The 20,221-nt window shown below is 40.4% G+C and overlaps 1 protein-coding gene and 1 long non-coding RNA gene across 6 annotated transcripts in view; one reads left to right on the plus strand and one right to left on the minus strand.

The window, feature by feature from the left end:
* The window catches only part of LOC309535004, a 654,277-nt gene that overhangs the window by 450,737 nt on the left and 183,319 nt on the right, over positions 1-20,221 (plus strand). The window lies entirely within an intron of this gene.
* EXT2 (exostosin glycosyltransferase 2) overlaps positions 1,029-20,221 on the minus strand; it is an 81,091-nt gene continuing 61,898 nt past the window's right edge. For 3 of the 5 annotated variants that reach the window (XM_082224859.1, XM_082224860.1, XM_082224861.1), the window contains 4 exons: positions 13,092-13,235; positions 11,598-11,726; positions 10,287-10,369; positions 1,029-5,248 (listed from right to left, as the gene is read on the minus strand). In XM_082224859.1, coding sequence (XP_082080985.1) covers positions 5,110-5,248; positions 10,287-10,369; positions 11,598-11,726; positions 13,092-13,235 — 495 coding nt within the window. In that variant the 3' untranslated portion in view covers positions 1,029-5,109. The remainder of the gene's footprint in view (positions 5,249-10,286; positions 10,370-11,597; positions 11,727-13,091; positions 13,236-20,221) is intronic. The other 2 variants (XR_014220255.1, XR_014220256.1) reach the window with 2 other exon arrangements.

The raw sequence follows: 20,221 nt of genomic DNA on the forward strand, positions 1-20,221 counted from the left end.
TTAATTCGTGTGTTTCCTTTTGAGGTTAATTCATTTCTAGTGTTGATTGTGAATCGGTGGGGAAGAGAAGTTAGAATCACATTAACACTATAGATTACATACCCATGTTTGGAAGTGCAAAGCTGCAGTGACTGTGAGTATTGTACACTGGTTTAAAAAAAATGAGGTATGTGCCCCAAATCCCAGGTTCAAATGTTAGTTTAGCCTGTAGTCAGGTGAGGTGGCCCTTTGACAAGCTACTGCCTCTCAAACCACAGCTCCATACCTGTAGCGTAGGAGCGGTGAAATGATGTCTCTCCATTTAATGTTCGCCACCAATTCCCATCATATCCCATGGCTAAGGCCACAGGGTCACCACCCCTGCTGTAATGGGATACTGGCCTATTTTACAGGGTTTGTGAAAGGATTACAGCAGTACCTTGCTACACCAAACATCAGCTAGCAGAAAGAATGGTCCATCTACCTTGTGTCTACTTTGTATGGTTTTAGTTTAGCTTTAAATGTATTTGCTGTTTTTGTGTTTAACAGTTTAATATTATCTGCAGTGCACATCACATTGAGACAGTTGTTTAAAAGTTGATTAGAAAATAAATGATGATGATTTCTAACCTCCAACCCTGGGATATAATGCCAGATGAGCTGCCACCCGAGCCTTCTATGGTACGCTCAAGACCCTCCGTTTTCTCACCTGTAGAATAAAAACATCTGCTTCTAAAAAAAAAAGTTGCGGCATCTATACATAATAAAATTATTTGCTGAAACCCACCAGATGCTAGAAAAGTTGATATTTTTAGAAGATTCAGTGTAGATTTGGTGTTTGCTTATGTGTTTTTTTTGTTTTAAGAATCAGAGTAGAGCTGCTAGAACCCACAGTAAAATTTTCCATGAGTAAAACAGAACGTACACACTCTGGCATATTTTCTTTTAAAATACCCCCCACCCCCAAATCACAAGTCATCTTTGATACATTGTTAAGATTACTATCCCCTCAGGTTGTACAATCAAGAGAATATATTGACTCAGGCACATTGTATTTACAAATGTTTTAATTTTTAAAAAGAAAACGCATTTACACACACACAGGGGAAAAGTGGTCCCTGGACAATGTCATTAAAGAATGCTAACAGACAGTAGAGGGGGAAAAGGCTTCCAATAGAAATGCAGCTGTGAAATGTTTTAGGACCATACCTGTGACACATTTTAATGGTTGAAGACTTTTATTTTAAAAAGCAATCTTCACTGGAACTCCTTCAAAGACAAAGAATGTTTGTTCACTTAATGCTTCTGAAATCTAGGTGGGTAAGAAAGAGATATTTCAACCTGCTTCTGAATGTTTTCACATTAGGCAGCAGCATATGTGAGTGTACACTCATTTTGCTACTGAGTGTACACTCAACAAGGAGCTGCAGCTTATCACAGCTCCCTGGCAAAAGTACAAACCCATTTACTGCATTCACATTTTTCACTTTCAGATGTGCAGTTAACATTTAGTGTGCACCTTTAAAAATGCCATGTGTGAAATTAGATTCCATTTGCCAATCAGAATTCCACTTAGTTTATCTTCCGGTTGACAAACCTGTGGCGGTGGGTACAATTGCCCTCCCAGTTATGTACGATTATGAACATATGCATTAACGTACTACAGCCGAGATACACACATTTAGGGTGATAACATGATGACACAGTAACTCTTTTGGGAACAAAGGGAGGCTCACATAAGAGACTTCTTCAGCATACTTGATTCAATATACAGAACATCTCCAAGCTGTATGGAATCCTGCTTATCCAAATGGGAGATGGATCTTGTAAAACCTGATTCAGCACTTAGCATCGGGTTCTAATTGGAGCAAGCAGTGGAGGAAAAAGAGCAGCTCTTGGACCCAGGATAAGAGATCAATATGTAATATAACAAAAAACATGGGTCAAATGAAAGTGTGGATGAACCCTAAGACTGGAAGTCAAGAACTATCAGTGGCACAAAGAGGAATCACCAAGGGTGACATCTTGAAAGGTAACACTGAAACGTCACATTTTCCAGGAAAAAAAACTGATTCCATACAGTTGGAACAGGATGATGTTTCAGGTTGGAGATCCTGGTAGTGTATCAGAAACACCTAAAGAATATACTGATCTAGTAACATCTGAGAAGGGAACTAGTAAACCATGGTTGAGATATCCACATCCTTATCATAGCTTAGGAAATGTGGATTGTGGAAGAGGTGAGATAAAGAAGCAGAAACTGTCAAAGATAGCTGGTGGTTAAGTGATGAAACAGATAAATGGATTGGTTATAAAATGAGTCTTATAATGAAACAAAGGTTTATGAATTGTTAAGTGTCTTAAAATCTCTGGCACTTAGGGAACAAATATTCTTCCTTATTTTAAAAATACGTATCTGGTCTTGTTTGCAATTTTGCAAAAAATGGAAAGGAAGTCAGGGTAATCGTTTACCCTAACTTTACACCTAGTTCACACTGGTGGACACAAATACCTTCTAATGGTAGAAATATTGTGAAATAATTTTTACAATTAGGAGCAACTAACTGCTATAGACAAATGAAGGCCTTGTGAATGGGGGCAGGAATTAAAAGGGCATAAAACGTTGCAAAGATGGGCATAGATTCTGCAGCAGTTCAGCTTAAAAGTAGAGCTTATCCCAGATAAAGAAAATCAAATTGTGGAACACCAATATATGTAGGATAACTTTTTAAAGAACTTGCACACTGTATTCCTAAGAAAGGAACAGGAATGTTTTTTAAAACTATAGGGGCAGGGATGATAGTTTATAATGAAACATACATAAAAAGTAGTTAGATTGTTGAGCTTAAGTTCTCACTGGTAAAAAAAGAGAATGGCCCACTCTCACTTGCCTTGCACCAAGGAAAAGAGAATCAGCTTAGATGAAGCACTCTTAAACCAGAAGGAAGGAGAGTCCTTTGCCCACTATCTCACTCAGAATAGATGCAAAATTAGTTACAGTGATAAGCCTTTTGCAAATCAGATTCTACTGAAGACTTCTTTGTGGCTCAAAATAAAGCTCCTGGTGTTTTGAAATCAGCGAATCCTCCATCATCTATCATTATTTTCTAGTCAAAGATATACCAGAGGATGTAATCTGGAAAACTTTAGAAAAAAAATACGTAGGAAAAACCCGTCTTCCCTGATGAACGGAATAGTCTACTTTATAACTCCCTGAGAGTTTGAAGTTGAAACACCCCCTTCCAGCCAGTGTTCTATCAGTATCACCCTGACAAGGAGCAAGCCCGTTTTTCCCCAGGATATTCAGGGGTGGGGGAGAATCTATGCAATTCTCAATTTCTTTCATTCAGTCTCACGTGAGAAGGATGAAAAAGGTTCCTAGTATTTGTCATGCAGCTTGCAGTTAGGTAAACTGCATGAGCAGACACCGTAGTAACCTCTGAAAACAACAGTGGAGCGGGCTTCAGAGAGATGTGCTAATCTCCCATAATGCATCAAACTGGAACGCCATACTGTTGGTGCAAAGAGGAAAGCTCTTTCCTCACCTAGATGAACATAAACGTACGCCTATTATCTTTAGTTTGGGTAGTAGCTGCTGCTGTGCTGGCTCAAGAGAAAAAGAAACTCAACATAAATCAATCTATACATGTTATTCCAATTAACTTCTGGTAAAGAGGTCTGTGCAATTCAAAAGCATGTCTGTTCATTCCTCAGTCCAGCTCATTCTGATGTACCACTTTAACTATTTTGTATGTGCATTCCCATTACTTCCTCCACTGACTGACATCAGGTCCCCAGGATTTCAGATAGGAGTCTTTCCCTGTTTTATGTTGATATGTCAGGATCTGAACCCGTTTGCATGTAAAGCATGTGTTGTATTATTTGTTTATTAGAAATAAACTGTATAAAAAACAAAAACAAACTACAGTAAAACATACAATGTGTTTTCATTAAAAAGTGCCAACAAATTCCTATCTGTGAATAGGTTTGTCCTTCTTCTGGGAAGGCCTACAGAAATAAACGAGGTTTTCATGTACAACAAGTACAGATGGTTGGTGGCTGACTGCTTTCAAGGGGAAGCACATTCTACTGAACTGTGGTCCTTTATGGGGCAGTGAATGGGTTTTAATTATCTTGTGGGCAGTGAATTCTACGTACCAACACTTTGTGTGTAGCTTTGAGATAGTGGCTGGTCAGAAAAGTTTGCTTTTTATTAGCTGTGAATATACTTCATACCTGCACAATCCAATAGAAAAAGTGCATTTCTCTCCAGAAACATGTTTAAGAATCAGAACATGACATGTTGTTTCCTAAGCAGAGTTTCAAAGTATCAACTTTGTTTAGATGCTGCATAGGTCTTGACCATGTGCATCTGAACTGAAAAAAATGTTTCAGCATAGTAGGAAAAGGGGACTGAGGCTGGTCAAGCATGCAGTCTTCTCTTCTGTGAAAATAAACATGAAATGTGTTCACATTCATGAAGAAGTAATTTGAGTAAAGGAAATGATTTATTCTACTCCAATTGCTATCTCCCTGCCCCCTGTATAAGTCTGTATAAGATTGTCATGCCAATCTTCTTTTCTAATCTTACTCAGCAAAAAAAACCTAGCATATCTGCACAAGAGTTAATCCTAATCACAAATTTCAAAGGCTGCATGTAAGCCAGGCTTGCATAGAAATGTGGGGTCTATGAAGCAAACGCAGAAAGCAGCTCTTAGGAGAGATAGCAGTGTTTTCCATAATAGATTCCACAATAGATTTAAGTGACAACCAATGGCCCTTAGAGGAAAAAATACTGTGTGTGTGTGTGTGTGTGTGTGTGTGTGTGTGTGTGTGTGTAAAAGATTCTGTATTGTTTGTGCTTAACTCTTTGTCAGAATGTAAGGTCTGTAGAACAAATAAATATTTGTATGGCATTTTAGTAGACCCACATAGCAAGGCAGCAGCAGCATGTGGTTTGATTCTTTGCCCTGTGTTGTCCATGGAAAAAGCTTGAATTGCACCAGGAGTGAGGCACCTCTGCATCCTCTTTGTAATGCGCCCAGGAACTCTTCTCCAAGGCCTGATGCTCGGCACCAGTCACTGTTTGTGTATTGGATCCCAATATCCAATTGGCCTTGCGTCTATTCTTTACAAGCTTCCAATGTTAGGAAAACTTTTCAGTTTTTCAGGGAAGTCATCTTTGTACAAGACAGGATCTGCCCGGTGTTCCACCACTTTCAGAGGCATGGTCCCAAAGACGGAGGCAAACTTGTTAATGCATTCAGACCTATGGAAAGAAACAATTGCATTGCTTAGCAACAGATCCGTTTCACTACAATATGCTAAGTTTAGCTTTGCACTTACTATCCAGCTTACTATAACTTAATCTTCTCTTAAAACACTATATACCGTTAACACTGGGTGTCAATGTGGATTTTTTACATAATTTGCTCTCTTTTTTTACTACAGAGTGGGTACGTAGCTTGGGGGTACTTCTGCATCCTTTGCTGTTGATTGAGGCTCAGATGGCCTTGGTGGCACAGAGTGCCTTCCATCAGTTTCATCTGGAGGCTCAGCTGTGCCTCTATCTGGGCAGGGATAGCCTAACCACTGTTGCTGATGCTCTAGTAGCCTCTAGGTTGTTTTACTGCAGGGTGTTATATGTGGAGCTGCCTCTGAAGACGATCAGGAAACTTCAGTTACTGCAGAATTTCGGCAAGACAGTTTAAGCATATAAAACCAATCCTGGCCCTGACAGGACTGGCTGCCAATCTAGGTCCATTTCAAAATGCTGCTTGTGAGCAATAGAGCCCTAAACAATCCAGGACAGCAATATCTTGCAGACCGCCTCTCCTCATATGAACCAGCCTGAACCCTGAGCTCATAATCTTAGGTCAGAAAAGTAGCAACACGAGAACAGGCCTTTTCTGCGATGGCTCCTCATTTGTGGAATGCTCTCCCCAAGGAGCATCACCTAGCACCATCATTGTATTGTCTTTAGGCACCAGGCAAAAACTTTCCTCTATAGCTTGGCCTTTGCCCTTTAAATATATTTAGCCTTTTAGAAGTAGGTGGGATGCTTTTAAAGTACAGGAATTTGCAAAAACAACAACCCTCCAATGATTCAAAGAATACAGGTCTTATAGTATTCCCTCATCCAGAAAGCCCCATCTCCTATCCACTGAGGTGCATTAGCCCAAAAACTGTATTTACACCTCAGATTTTAAATGCTTTGGTAGCTCACACCTCCACAGAAACCCCTATTTGCTCTGCGATCTTATGGATAAAGCTTTCTGCTTCCCTAGACCACAGACCAGGCAAGGAATACTGTAACTTTGCTGGCACAGGACTCTAAGGAGAGAGCTTAACTATCACACAGAAGACACAGCCTGCTATCCCTGACTTTGCACGCCACTTGCTCCTAGATCAGGTATACTCCCTCCCTTCTTTTTTCTCCTGTAGCAAATTATCACACTCAGTCTTCAGGCTTGGGTAGTTAGGGACTCTCCTTTACTTTCATAATTAAGGTGTGCATCTGTAATCTTAATGTCTGAAGATCCTAGTCTTCCCAGAGCTGTACATCAAATACATGTGGGTGGTGAGCACACAAGTGGGTTCGGAGGAGTCACTGTGTAAGTTGTAGGAAGTGTTATAATTCCTGCTCCATGACTGCAGTCATCGGATTTTTGTCTATCACATGATGGTGTATGTTTTGACTCCACAGAGTGGGAAGTGATGGAGGCAGGATGTTTGTGTTACTGTGTTCCATGAAGTGGGACTATTGTCCTTTGTCCTTTTTCTCTTTGCTGTCTGATGCTAGAGACAGAGGGAACCATGTTACAGTGCTCCATGTGTGTTTATATGTACCGTAAATAAAGTAGATTAGCCAAAATGCTGAGTTGCTGAGGTCTGTTACGCAAACTGTGAACACTCTGTGGATCCCTAAGTGTGCCGATGCCTGTTGCCATCGGTTGCTGTGATGTTTGGGCTGAAGAAAGCTTTTGAAGCTCCCAAACGATCGGCCAGGAGGGAGAGAACATGCCAGTTGGGCATGTGTCTCTGCCAGGGTCCTATTCAAGTGTAGGATGAGCTCCTGACAGGAAGTACAGTAAAAAGGCCATTGGCACCTTAAACCTAGCAAACTATTGCATACATTTTCCTACTTGGTCAGATGCACGAAACAGGAGGCGGAGCCTCATACCATATAGGATTTGGCAAAGATGTGAAGCTCTTTGACTGAAGCATTTAATCGTAGTGAAGAGAAAGGAGATGCTGTCAGCTGCACATTTCCACAGAGGTCAAAGATTCCCTATTCCCTCCCCACCAGAATTCCAGGCATTCTTAAAGCAATGTACATGTTGTAAACTAGGGTGGATTAGCTGCCAACATAGCTCTTAAAGAGCCACTGTCAGGTTGAATTTGGCTCAGAACAGGCCTTGCAAAAATAAGCAGTTAAGAAACCAAAAGGCATTCTGAAATAGTTCTTGGATTTTTTATTTTATTTTAAAAATTCCCTGGAAACAGGGTTTCCCCTAAAAACAAACAAGCATTCTCTTTAGGGTCTCTACAGCACTGATTGTACTTGAGAGCTTGAAATACAACATTACTTTAAAACCCAAACCTGAAACTGACTGGTTTATTTTCATTGTCGAACTGAGTGAAATAAAGTATCCATATTTAATAATATTGGATTTTACCCCACCTCCCCACGGGGTTAGCAGTAAGTAACAGAACAAATTTATCTGAAAGAATATAACTGTTAGAACGCTGATGTCTACAAGGTACCCTGGTAAACTGTGCTGGATGTTTAACATACTAAGTTCCAGTGAGCATGCTAATACAAAGGGTGCAAAAACTCATTCAATGCCAAATAGTGGGAAACAGTTTTATGATGGGGAAAGTTTTAAGTAAGGAATAGGGTGGTGAAAGTAACAAGGGAAGTAAGGGCATGGCAATCATGATTAAGTGGTCAGTAAGCTGAGGGAAGCAAGAAAAAATTGCCATGGAGGATGATGTTCATTGTGGGGTATTAGTGTCCCTTCCATAAGGCCACTAGAAACTTTAAAAACTTTTCACTAGCTTGAAATCAACAATACCTATAAATCTGAAAGTTTTTTCTCAGTAAGCATTAGGATTGGAAACTTGGATTTCCAAAACAGACAAAAACATAGGTGCTAGGATACTAATTTTGTGCGCAGTATATTGAGTTCGATACCTGCAAAATGAACACACAAATATGTATGAAGTGCACCACCCTGTGCTCCTTTGAGATTTATTTATAAGAATAAATAAGAATAATGTCAGTACAGCAGCTCTTTTAATATCCTGTATGAAATTAATGTCAACTTGATATTTGAGGGAGGGGATCTGCATGATAAAAGCTATTGACAGAAATGAAAATTAAATGATATCCCGTAAACACAATGGACATTACAGCCAAATGTGCTTTCTACCTTTAAAGGTGTGAATGACACATCCGGATCAAATATGATGCATCAGCCCAAAATGATGGGAGAAACATGACTAGTACCACTGAAGCCACCTTGGATGATTCTCATAACTAGTATCTCATCCAGATATGCTGTGGAAGTGGTGTGGATGAGGAATTTAAGTCTACAGCAGTAGAACCATACCTAAGCCTGAAAATCTGAGAAGCCAGATATGATAATGTAAGAAGAGCCTGCTGGGTCAGGCCAAACCGACCCAATCCAGCACGCTGTTCTCACAGTAGAAAAGCAGATGCCCATGGGAAGCCTGTGTGCAGAAGCTGAGCACAACAGCACTCACCCAACCAACCTGCGATTCTCAGCAACCAGTATATTGCCTCCAAGAAGGGAGGTAGAACACAAAATAAGATCTAAGTCATGGACAAGAGGATTCAACGCTATGATATTAAATTGAAAATGAAGAATACTGTGCAACTAGATCTTGCCTCTGAATCCTCTAAAGTTAGTGCAGTCCTGTCTTAAGACTGCTTGGAAGGAAAGGTTCCTCTCAAAATTAGCACAGGTTAGGGCCTGGTTAAAATGTGGAACATAGTGCTACATAGGTGACAGCCTAGTTTGTTCATTGACAAGACTCATGCTGAGAGTGTCAGAGGGCCCACACAGGAGGAAAAGGATAAGGGTCATTTCACATTTTAAGTTCCTAAGGAATCCACCCCCTTCAATTGGAAACTATTCTAATCTATAGCATAAGATGTCATGATTAAGTAGTACTTCCTGATGGCTTTTCCTGAATCTAATCCCCTTTTTTCATATTATATATCCTTGTGCCACCTAAAATAACTTATCACCATGCTTGGTGTTTACATTCTTAAATACCTGAAGACTTATACCTATTTAGTAATTTCTTATCGAGGCTATATATATTTGTCTTAATCTCTTCTCATAAATCAATCCTTCACACAGCTTGTGACAGTGTCCATTTCACCAGTGATCTCTTAACTTCTCAGTAAAACATGGCAATGGAAAAAGCACAAAGTGAATACAAAATATCCCTATTGTTATAGTTGCAAGGCATTATAAAAGAAGGAGTGTGTAGATGTCTAGTAAGTGTGCTTCAAATAGCTACTTCTCTTCTGATTGGGTGCCCTTCTATCCACAATTGCAGAGCTCAAGATTCTGAAATATAACACAATTGGTAATTTGTTTGTACTATAATACTGTTTCTCCCAGTTACTCTCATTTAGAGGTATGCATTTCAGATTATTCTTCATATGCCATACTTTCCCTCTCTCATGGCAACGTAGACTTGACAGTTAAGGCCTGTTGAAATCAGTTCAATACCACTAAACCCTATTTCAAAAGGTAACAAAATATGCTTTTTAATGGAGTCATCAAGGAAGTATGAAAGGAGATATGCAAAAGGGGACCATGTTTTACTTCTATCCGCTTTCATGCTAAAATATCAATGCAGGCTGCACCTCCAAAGCCTTGAGCTCAGATCATTCTCTCTTTCCTATACTCATTTTATTTCTGGTATTCTATCATTCTAATAAGTTCATCGTTTTAATTTACTTGAAACAATTCTATGATTGCTTGACATGCCTTCTTATTAAGCACGAGGATGCCTGTGCTCATATGTGTGTATAGTACATATTCAAACCCAATAGACCCAATAGACCTACTGGGCTCAGGATGCAATCTGCTAGCTTCTCAGCATAAGTAATGGGCAAGTTGTCTCATGCTAAAACAGCCTTTGCAAATTAGATCTGTGTAACCATGTTTTTCTAAATAAAAGCAGTGAATGATTTGGTCCTAACTTCAAAGACTCTTATGGATTAAGCACTGGGAATGGCAAAGGGAACAGGATGGGACACTCACCTTTCCACCATGTGTGTCTGGTCTAGTGATAACCCATCAATAGCTGTGCATTCTGGACATTTGAATTTCTTTCTTGGGGTCACCTGTGCAAAGTCAACACAAGATTGTCACAGCACAAACATTAATCCCCGCGTTCAGAAATGCAGCACAGTGCCCTTGAACATATCTGTACTGTAAGTCAAACCCTCGAAGGGGGGGGGGGAGAGAACCCATGCCACTTAGTTCCATCTGGCCCAGCTGACTGCAAAACTCACAGTGACCCAATAAAAAATGCTTGGAGGGGTTTTGCCTTCTGTAAGTGGAAAGTAGTGGCGATGACAAGCTCCTTAATTCCTGTTTAATGACTGTTTTCTCACTGCCAAGGTCCCTGTATAAACACCATTTGTTATTGCAGCCATAAGAGCGATGAAATATAGCTTCCCATACTTCACCGTAACCTTAATCCAACAGACACACTTTGCTCACTTAATAGCCGACTGGCAAACTCTGCGAGGCTCTCCCAACTGCACCGAGGTGCCAAATGACTCTGCAGTGCCCTTGCACAGTTCAGAAACTCTCACAGCAAACACACACACACTTTATCTTCTAAGGCTTTTCTAGGAAACACAGCCACCGGTCTGCATAAATGATGATGGACAGGCAGGAAAGCAGACCTTGCTAATTGAAGTAATGCCTGGAGGCCTCTAAATCTCATTCCGAGTTGACACACTTTGAAATGAGCAGACAAAGTGAACATCCAGGCCAAGGAAATGTGTTGAAACATGTCAGGAAATTAATTCAGGGATAAAAGTTCATTTAAAAACTGATCTTGCAATTAACATTCCTGCAATTAGCATTCCTATAAATCAGCTGTTGCCAGTTAAGATAGACAGGGATGGATCGGGTTGGACATGTTTCCCCCCTTTTAATTTTGCTCAGTGATTTGAACAAAACATGTTTAACTTGCTCTCCCCTCCACCCCCCCACCCAACACAACATTTGTCTGGTCAGAATGATCACAGCTAATGGGATCAACACCTCCTTACGCAACCAAAATGGCTCAAACTCCTCAAATCCATACGACATTTTCCCAAAAGTAATAGCTGGGAACATATGGGAGATCTAGATTCAAATCTCTACTCTGTTATGAAGATCACTGGATAACCCTGTGCCAGTCACTCCGTCTCTCAGTGTAAACCTAATCTACTATACAGAGTTGTTGTGAGGGATAACCTGCACATTGAGTTCCTTGGAGGAAGGGTGGGATTTAAAAAATGGCATGAAAAAATACAACATTACCATGTCTGAGAGAACAGCTGAAGCAAAGCTTACCTTAATGACCGCTTTTCCAGTAACATTGGCCACTAGAAAATTCATGGCAATGTCCTCACAATTCATGTGAGCATCCACCCAGTTCTTGATGTCCCCAGGCATTTTGTATGTGTACAAGTAGTTAAAATACTGCAGAAAGGAAAAGCGATTTGAGATAAAAAAAGTAATATTTGTGCATATATGCTGCAGTTGCAGGTTTCCTAAACCATAAAAAACCAAGACAGGTTTGAACTGGAATGGGAGTTAAGTGAGCAGGTTCTACTGGGAATTAACAGAGGTTTGCACACAAAAATTATGTCACATGCTTGCAGCAGTCCCTTTCAGGTTGGCCTTTGCACCATTGGATGGAACCAACCGTATTTTATGATTACTTTTATTTTATACATGCTCCGAGTACAAACACAAAGGAATGAATAAAAAAATTAGAATCAAAATTAGAATTTTTAAAAAAGAATAATAAAAATAAAACAGCAGAAAAATAAAATTGGACGGGTGTACGCGCTCCAAAACACAGGTGGCATTTTAAAATACCTTTTATTTTAAAAATGTAAAAGATCCTTGCTTGGTGTCAGAGAGAGAGTGGGCGCTAAAGGAATGTATTCCAAAGATGGGCATGCCACTACTGGAAAGGTTGTCATTGGTCACCACTATGGGGGCAACTGGAGAAGGACTTGTGAGGATTAGTGCAGTACACAAGCAGGTACATGGGAGCAGGCAGCCCCGAAGATACAAATCCACTAGAGGTGTATCATGCCCAACATGTATTCCCACCCCACTGTTCTATTCCCTAATCTCTTCAGTAGCTTAGATACTTGATCCAACATGGCATTTTAAAACGGAAAGCTGCAATTTGAACTCGCTGGACCAACTACAGTCGTTCCTTGGTTTTCAAACAGAATGTGTTCCGGAAGTCCGTTCAACTTCTGAAACATTCAAAAACCAAGATGCGGTTTCCGGAAACACAATCATTACCTCATCATTCCACTCAAAATGTTGCTCAAAACCTTTTATGATAATCTTAATTGTGCCAGTAGCCTAGCTCCAAAGAACCAGCACCACATGGCCATGAAATGTCTGGGCTTGAGCTACTCAAGCACAGCCTTCCTAATGTCACACAGTGAACTTCTTTCAAATCAGTGAATCTTTCAAAAACATTTTTAAAATATGGAATGTGCCATTCAAGGGCAAAGAGATGAATAAAAATAGCCATTTGTATGCAAACATATTAGCCCTTCCCCTCTGCTGAAAAACCCATAACGTTATACCTCCGAGTCTGTATCCAAATATTCCAAACAGATAGACATTTTATTCAAAGGGATCCACCAACAGAATGTGGATTCTTTCTCCTTCATATCTGCCTTTACCAGCACATTAGAGGAAGATCACTGACGCCTGCATTATGCTATAACATGTCTACCATCAACTACTGACATACAAGGCTCTGTCCCTATGCCACATGCAAACCCACCACTTCAGAATTATGTCACTTCTTACCTTGTGGTAAAACGCTGCTCCTGTGAGCACCATTGAAACTTCATTGGTCCACTCCGACTCATATTTCCACTTGCTTGTTTCATGGTCCCACAAATGTAGGCGACCAGGATATCCGACAAGCCGGTCAGGGAACTCTCTCCATACCTGCAGAGTATAACTGAGGTGTTATGCTAATGGTATTCACCAAAAAGCTGGACAATTTGGCTTAATAATATTGCCCCCCCCCGAAAATAAGATATAGATTAGAGTTATAGAGTGTCTGCCCCAGGTTACAATAGTGTAAATCAGAACTCCCCTGACCAACCTTCCCCTCCCCATTTTGTGATGTTTGCTTCAGCAGCTGCTCTCTCCTTGGGCTTTCTGAAAGCAGTTGTTGTTGTTACTACTACTACTACCATTACTACCATTATTATTATTATTATTATTATTATTATTATTATTATTATTTCTGTTCTTGTGGAAATGGTGGGTGTGCCCCCACCCCCTACTGTGGCACCAGAACTGCTGCTCCTCCTTGCACAACTCTGGTCTATAGTCAACTTTCAGTTGTCCCTCTGTCAACTTGGCAGTGGCTGCTAAATATCACTCTACTGCGCATCAATATAGTACAGGGATCAAGACTCTTCAGGCAGTCCATCATCCTTATGGGATGTTATAACCAAGTGTCTTCAAAACATTTAAGTTGTTTTCTTGAGCTGTGTTAAGCAGTCATCTGCTTTCATTTCCCTTGCAAAAGGATTATTTGAGATTAAATGGTTGCTTCATACAACAGTCTTTCCTGACAGCCTATTTCACTTTCTTCAATTCCTTTCACCTACCATATGCTCCCCCAAACAGCTTCAGATGTGACTGTTTTTCATTTCAGTCAGTGAACACAGTGACAGTTTGTGATACTGCATTTAGAGCGAGTAAAAAAAAAAAATTCTAGTGACACAGTAATCTGAAACAATAAATCTTCACAAAGAGTACTTCATACAATATGCACTTTCAAAAATGAAAAAAAAATGTTTGTGCAAATATGGCTTATTATTACAAAAATAAACAGAAAAGAATTTCAGTTTTCATGTTTAGACTTTGGACATGCGGGTTAAGACAAATGCTTTGATCATGAGGTGAACAGTTTTTATATGGACTAATCTAGTAAAATCTAGTAGTTTTGTATGAATCATTTCCCAGTGTGGCTCAAATCACTTTTGGACATACATGAGAACTTTTTTATGTTTTTCAACAACTTTGTAGGTGCTTTGGTAGCAGTACTGCTACAGTTTCTTTCCACTTGCCTTGTTCCTGGCACCTGGATACAATCAGCATGCTTATTCCTATCACTTCATTACTCTGCTAGCGACTACCAGATCAAAACACAAGCTGACAAGAATAGGGACAAGTCATCATTAATACACCCCTTAGCTTCTATACAGTGCTTGCTACATTACTCAAAGACACATTTCCCGGAGTGAGCAGGAAAGGAAAGATGCGCGTGCCCAATAATACGGTGGTACAAATTGCAGGTAGGCCATTTAAAGACAGAGGAAGTTCTGTCTGTGAAGTGCATTGTTTAGTTATCTGTGGTTACAATTTACACACACACACACAAAACATATGTGTATGTGTGAATATTTGAAAATAGCATGGGTGCTTCCCTTGCTTGGCACAAGCAATGCTACTGGCACTACTGTGATCAGACATTTTAGGGATAGTGTGACAGGTGTGCTTCACCTATGTTCACTACAGTGAGCACTATAAAGCACGGAAGAAGTTGTGTATGCCTGTAAGTAAATACTGAGAGGCAGTATGCCAGTGAATAGAATTTTCTGCAGAGGGAGCATACTCAGTGGAAGAGCACACGTTCAGCGTCAGGCAAGTCCCAGGTTCAAGCCCTAGCATCATCATTCAAGGGTGTCAGGCAGCAGGTGATGGCAAAGACCTCATCTAGAGGCCAGGAAGGACCACTGGAAGTCAAACAAGTCAGACTAGGCAATGCTGGGCAAATAGTCTGATGAAATATAATAGCAAGAGAGGGATGTTTCTGGCATGCCCTGCTTGTAAGCTTCCTAGAAACATCTGCCTGGCCATTGCCGAATGCTGGACTTGATGGAGCTTTTGGCCTGATCCAGCAGAGATCTTCTTACGTTCTTATAATATGTACCAATGATAATTCATCTCCACTATTACCCACAAGTGACAGGAGATGTGCATCTCCGCCTTGACGCTTCTGAATGCTCACCACATTAAACATTGTGATCACCAGTGTATTCACATTGAACATGACTGCCACATAATGTGTGGATCGGTTCTGACAGATCACAGTCAAAACATCAGAAACAATGGAAGAGCTAGCTAACTTCTCATGTGGTCACTCCATATTTGGTGTCTCCATTTTCACTCTGATAAATGCATCTTGACTTATTTCATATGGTTTACACCCCGATAATTCAACCAAGACAGTTCTGATGAAAATGCACAAGAATCTTACACAAGAATCTTACTTGTCAAACCCAAAGATTCTCACCCTGTCTTTCTGCTCTTCAGTTCCTTCTTTCTCCTTGCTTTTAACGCTGTCAGTCATACATTAGTGCCACAGAATCTGGGGTTTCACAGCTCAAACTTGGCCTGGTTTCATTTCTCAAACATTTTTCAAAGATTCTTTGGGTGGCTTTCCCCTCTTCTCTACCCTTATTTTTTATTTTGTTGGCATTGTCCAAGGATCTAGCATCAGTCCCTTATTTCTGACCCTATGGACAGACCTATAATGTAAAATGGGGAGCAGCTCTCCTTGCAGTGTTGCTACAGTGTCACTGAGTTTGCGACTCTTTGCACCTACCAGTGCAGAAGTGTTGTGCCATAAAGGCAGATCAGATAATGAGAGGCCAGGCAGAAAACTTAAGGGGGAAACTTGAAGGTGGGGGAGGGTTGAAAAGGACAGCTGTAGGGGAAGAGAAGAGATAATGGTTAAAGAGAGACTGGGGAAGAAAGCTGAAAATAGGCAGGCTCAGCTATGAAGATAGTTTCAGCTGACTGGCATAGTGCATGTATTAGAGACTAAGAACATCACAACACTCTGATGTAAACTGAAGTATGTCTAATAAATGGAAGCAGAGGAAGGAACAAGGCAGTGAAATTGAAATAAAAACATTTTAAGGTTTATCATGCTAAATTATATTATTTCAGAAAAATTATGCAAGTTGCTTGTATAAGTATGATAACGCTAGTCTAATTTAGCTTTGAAATATAAGGAGGCCTGTAGTATAGCTTATAAATTGACTTATTCATAAATTATCTTAAAATTACCCTAAAATGCTGGAGTTGTTCCACCTTTCTTCTGCTCTGAAGCACCCCAAACATACTTATGTATAATACAATGATGGAGAAGAAATGAGAGGCTCCCAAAAGGATGGACTATTTACTACTTGGCCACATGACCCGGAAGCTGGACGCCGGCTCCCTCGGCCAATAAAGCGAGATGAGCGCCGCAACCCCAGAGTTGGTCACGACTGGACCTAATGGTCAGGGGTCCCTTTACCTTTAAGTTAGGAACAGAGGCAAAACCCAGGTTCCATTCAGACATCACATTCCTTGCCTCCAAACCACAGTTTCATGACCAGAAATGCATAAAGATTGAGCTAGAATGGGTGATAAAGGCAGTCTTAGTCTCTGTTTTATTGCTAACTGGTGACCACATATAAAGGTAATCACATGCTCATATGTTGAAGACAGCATACATTCTTCTAGGAACAGTTAAGAAAATATACTCATAGGAAAGTTTTGAGCCTAAACTTTAGATTAATAGAGAAAACAGCTGTTGCTCATATAGGACATAGTGCTCGCTTTATTACCGTAGCAGAAGAATGGCAAAGTGTAAGTCCAGCAACTACATGCCGAAGAGCATTAGAACTAGGTAAAAACGACAACAGCAGCAGCCAAACATTTTTCCATACCTAGCTGACACACTTTGGCTTTGCCCCACGCCTGACTTGTTTTTCTATGAATATACAGGAAGTGTGCCAAGTTAAACCTTAAACAGCAAGAAGAGCAGAAATCTTTGCTCAGCCTCAACAGGCACTTAGCATTTATCATCAATGTGAAACATAAGCCTGCCTCAGGCATTCTATTCACATGTAGAGCTCATAAGGAAGCAGGGATGAGCACAGCAAGTTCCCCCTTATCACCACCATGGCTCTTTCAGGGTTCTAAACTCTGTGGGGAGATGCCATGAGCGCATGGGGATCTCCTTGCCTTCCAAGTCTTGGACAATGAATATGGTCACAGTGATGGGGGTAGAGCTTAGCATGCCTGTCGCCCCCTGTGGGCTGGTTTTACAAGCAAGCTGAGCTACAAGAACAAGCAAGAGTTATCCCTCTTTTTCAGCAGTGTACAGAAGCAGGCAGAGCTGAAGCCACTGGCTTCTCGCACAGAACACAAGACCAGCAATTCCCAACACAGAGAGATAAACAGAGAGATTCATAAGCACTACAACTGTTATTAAATGTATATTTTGGGACACAAAGAAACAAATTTTAAACACAACCACGTCATGGTTAAAGAAAGGTAGCTTCCAGTTGCATGAAGGTTGAAAATGAAAAATGTGGTTTAGAGCAAGACTGGTCTGCTTCGCCTTCATTTTCAAAAATTATGTTCAGCTGAATCCATGTTACATTTTTTTGCTCTTTTGCTTTTATCTTTCTTGTAAGGGGAACAGAAACAGCTGATGAATGGGTAGAAATGTTGTATAGTCCTAACTGTTTAAGAGCACAGAACACTATCTGTCAGTACTTCTGTCAACACAATGCTGAAAAGCTGTCCTCTTACTTCTCACAAAGCTTCCACTTCAAGTCACAGAGCCGTAGATATTCGCATGCCTCCTTAAATTAAACAGCACATAGGGGCTATATTGCTCTTGCTTCAGTAGTTTTGCACCATGCAATAAATCATTAGGGACCATAATAGTTCACTTTTAACAAGTAAAAAAAATGTCTGACACTTTTGAGTGTTACTTTAATTTTTATGGCTGAAAGTGTACAGAGATCAAAGTAACCCCCCTTCTCTTCTTCTTTTTATAAAAAGAGCCTAATCGATACAGCCAGACAAGTCTGTGCTGCTAGAAAGTTCAGCCACATGTTTAAACAAGGTCTGGAGTATAAGCAGAGGAAGAACGTTACCAACATCACGTTTCCAAATGTTTCTCCTGACTGAAGCAAGACACTTAAAAAAGAAACCCTCCTGGTAACATTATATGTTGCTACTGTTCCCTCAGAATTCCCTTGCAAACTGTTCAGAAACAGATACTTTCTTGGTGAAATACATAAACAGATAAATAAATTACCACAGGCCGAGGACAAGTTAAACATCTGGTAGCCAGCTCAGGCCTGTCAAGCAAGTCAAAGACACTCTGGCCCAGGGAAGATTGATCTGCAGTCACTGATTTGCGGGTTGAAGGTAGGAACTGCATTTATACACACTTCCCCTCATGCTCTTATAGAGGAAACAGCATAAAAAAGGAACTGCCATACTCTGGACGTTTGATTCAGTTCCCCACCCCCCGGTTAATATTAAAAATTAGCATGGTTGCGCTAAAACAGATATGTTTTAGGGCTCTTTTCTATCCCACATTTATGGCATTGCCCTGGATTCTAGAATTATTCTATAAATTGGTGGCTGTTATGATTATTACTATTTTAAACACACTAAGAGAAAAACAGCTTTTGCAAGACTCAGATGTGTCTGCCAAATCAGAGGAAGCTCTGTCCAAATGGCAGCAAATTCACACAAAGACTATCCAGGCTGTTATTCAGGCAGTTCCACAATCCAAGCATCTGGCCAACATAAGTCAGGCAAACTAGGTAAAATGGACCCTGAAGTTCAAATGTGGGACTGGGAGTTACAGATCCCCAGTTCAGTCACTGAATCACTATATTGCCTTGAGAAACTAAGTTAGCCTCTTTAACGTAGCCACTGTGAAGTGATCTATATACGGAAAGAATGGTCAGTGCGTGTTTGGTATAATTTCTGGTGTTCTTACGTTTAAAGTGAAATATGAGCTGCAGCTTCCTCCTGCCCATGTCCAAGGTCCTCCGAGCCCCAACATCAGAGATATGGCTGGTTGGGACACATCAGAGCACGTTCCTAGTGGGAATCCTTAGGGGGCTTATTTTGCGCCCCTTTTTATGGCTTTTTGCCACCTTGTGGAGACCTTTCTATTTCAACAATAGGCATTTGGCCTGTCAAGTCACTGATGGTTCTTGCATTCTCCCAGATTTTTCTTAACAAATTTTACCTTTATATCCTCCTCTCCTAAGTGGTCTATATTATTACAGTTTGTTGTAAGTTTTGATTTACCAAATCTAAGCCACACTTAGAATACAAATTCTTCAAGTACACAAAAACAATGCATATACAGATACTCCAGCCAATTCCCCATATTACAGCTGCTTCACCATGTCCTTTGCCAGCAGTCCAGACACATGAGATTATTTAGCCAAGTCTGTTCAAACCAACATGCCACAGTCCTCTCGGAGACTTGCCCAAGGAAACTGCTTATTTGAAACAGTCCCATGTCAAGATCTCTCTTCTTTCTGAAAGCTTGTGTGTCAAAGGAAAACTTATCCTCTGTCCTTCTTCCTTATGTGTTCTGAACCAGAGCAGGCTACATGTTCATTTGTCTAGCCTTCCATTGTGAATGCACAGCTGTTCTGTACTTGTACACACTCCTGTTTGAGTGTAACCTTCCATCCTCCATGTTTTCCCAAAAGAAGAAAATATAAGCTTGGCTGCTCATATAATCGCTAATCCCCATGGGAGAACCTCCCTGTCTGGAGACACATATGGCATACTTAAATCTCTTTTTTTCCACATATATTTTATTATTGTTTAAGTCAGTATGCCAATTGTCAAACCAACTCCATATAATGTCAACTGTCTTAACCTTATTCTTCATGATTACGGAGAAAAATCTAAAGAGCACTTTTGTAATAAGCTACCATTAGTTCACCCACTCCTTTATAATTCTTCCTTAGTTCCTTACTTGAGGATCCAGACCATCTCATTCTCCTCTCTGCCACTTAAAACAATATCCCCCTCTTATTAAAAAAACAACCCTGCACACTTAAAGGAAAAACAAGCTTTCTGACATGACT

This window comes from Podarcis vaucheri, assembly GCF_965113315.1.
Source record: "Podarcis vaucheri genome assembly, chromosome: 1".
NCBI lineage: Eukaryota > Metazoa > Chordata > Lepidosauria > Squamata > Lacertidae > Podarcis > Podarcis vaucheri.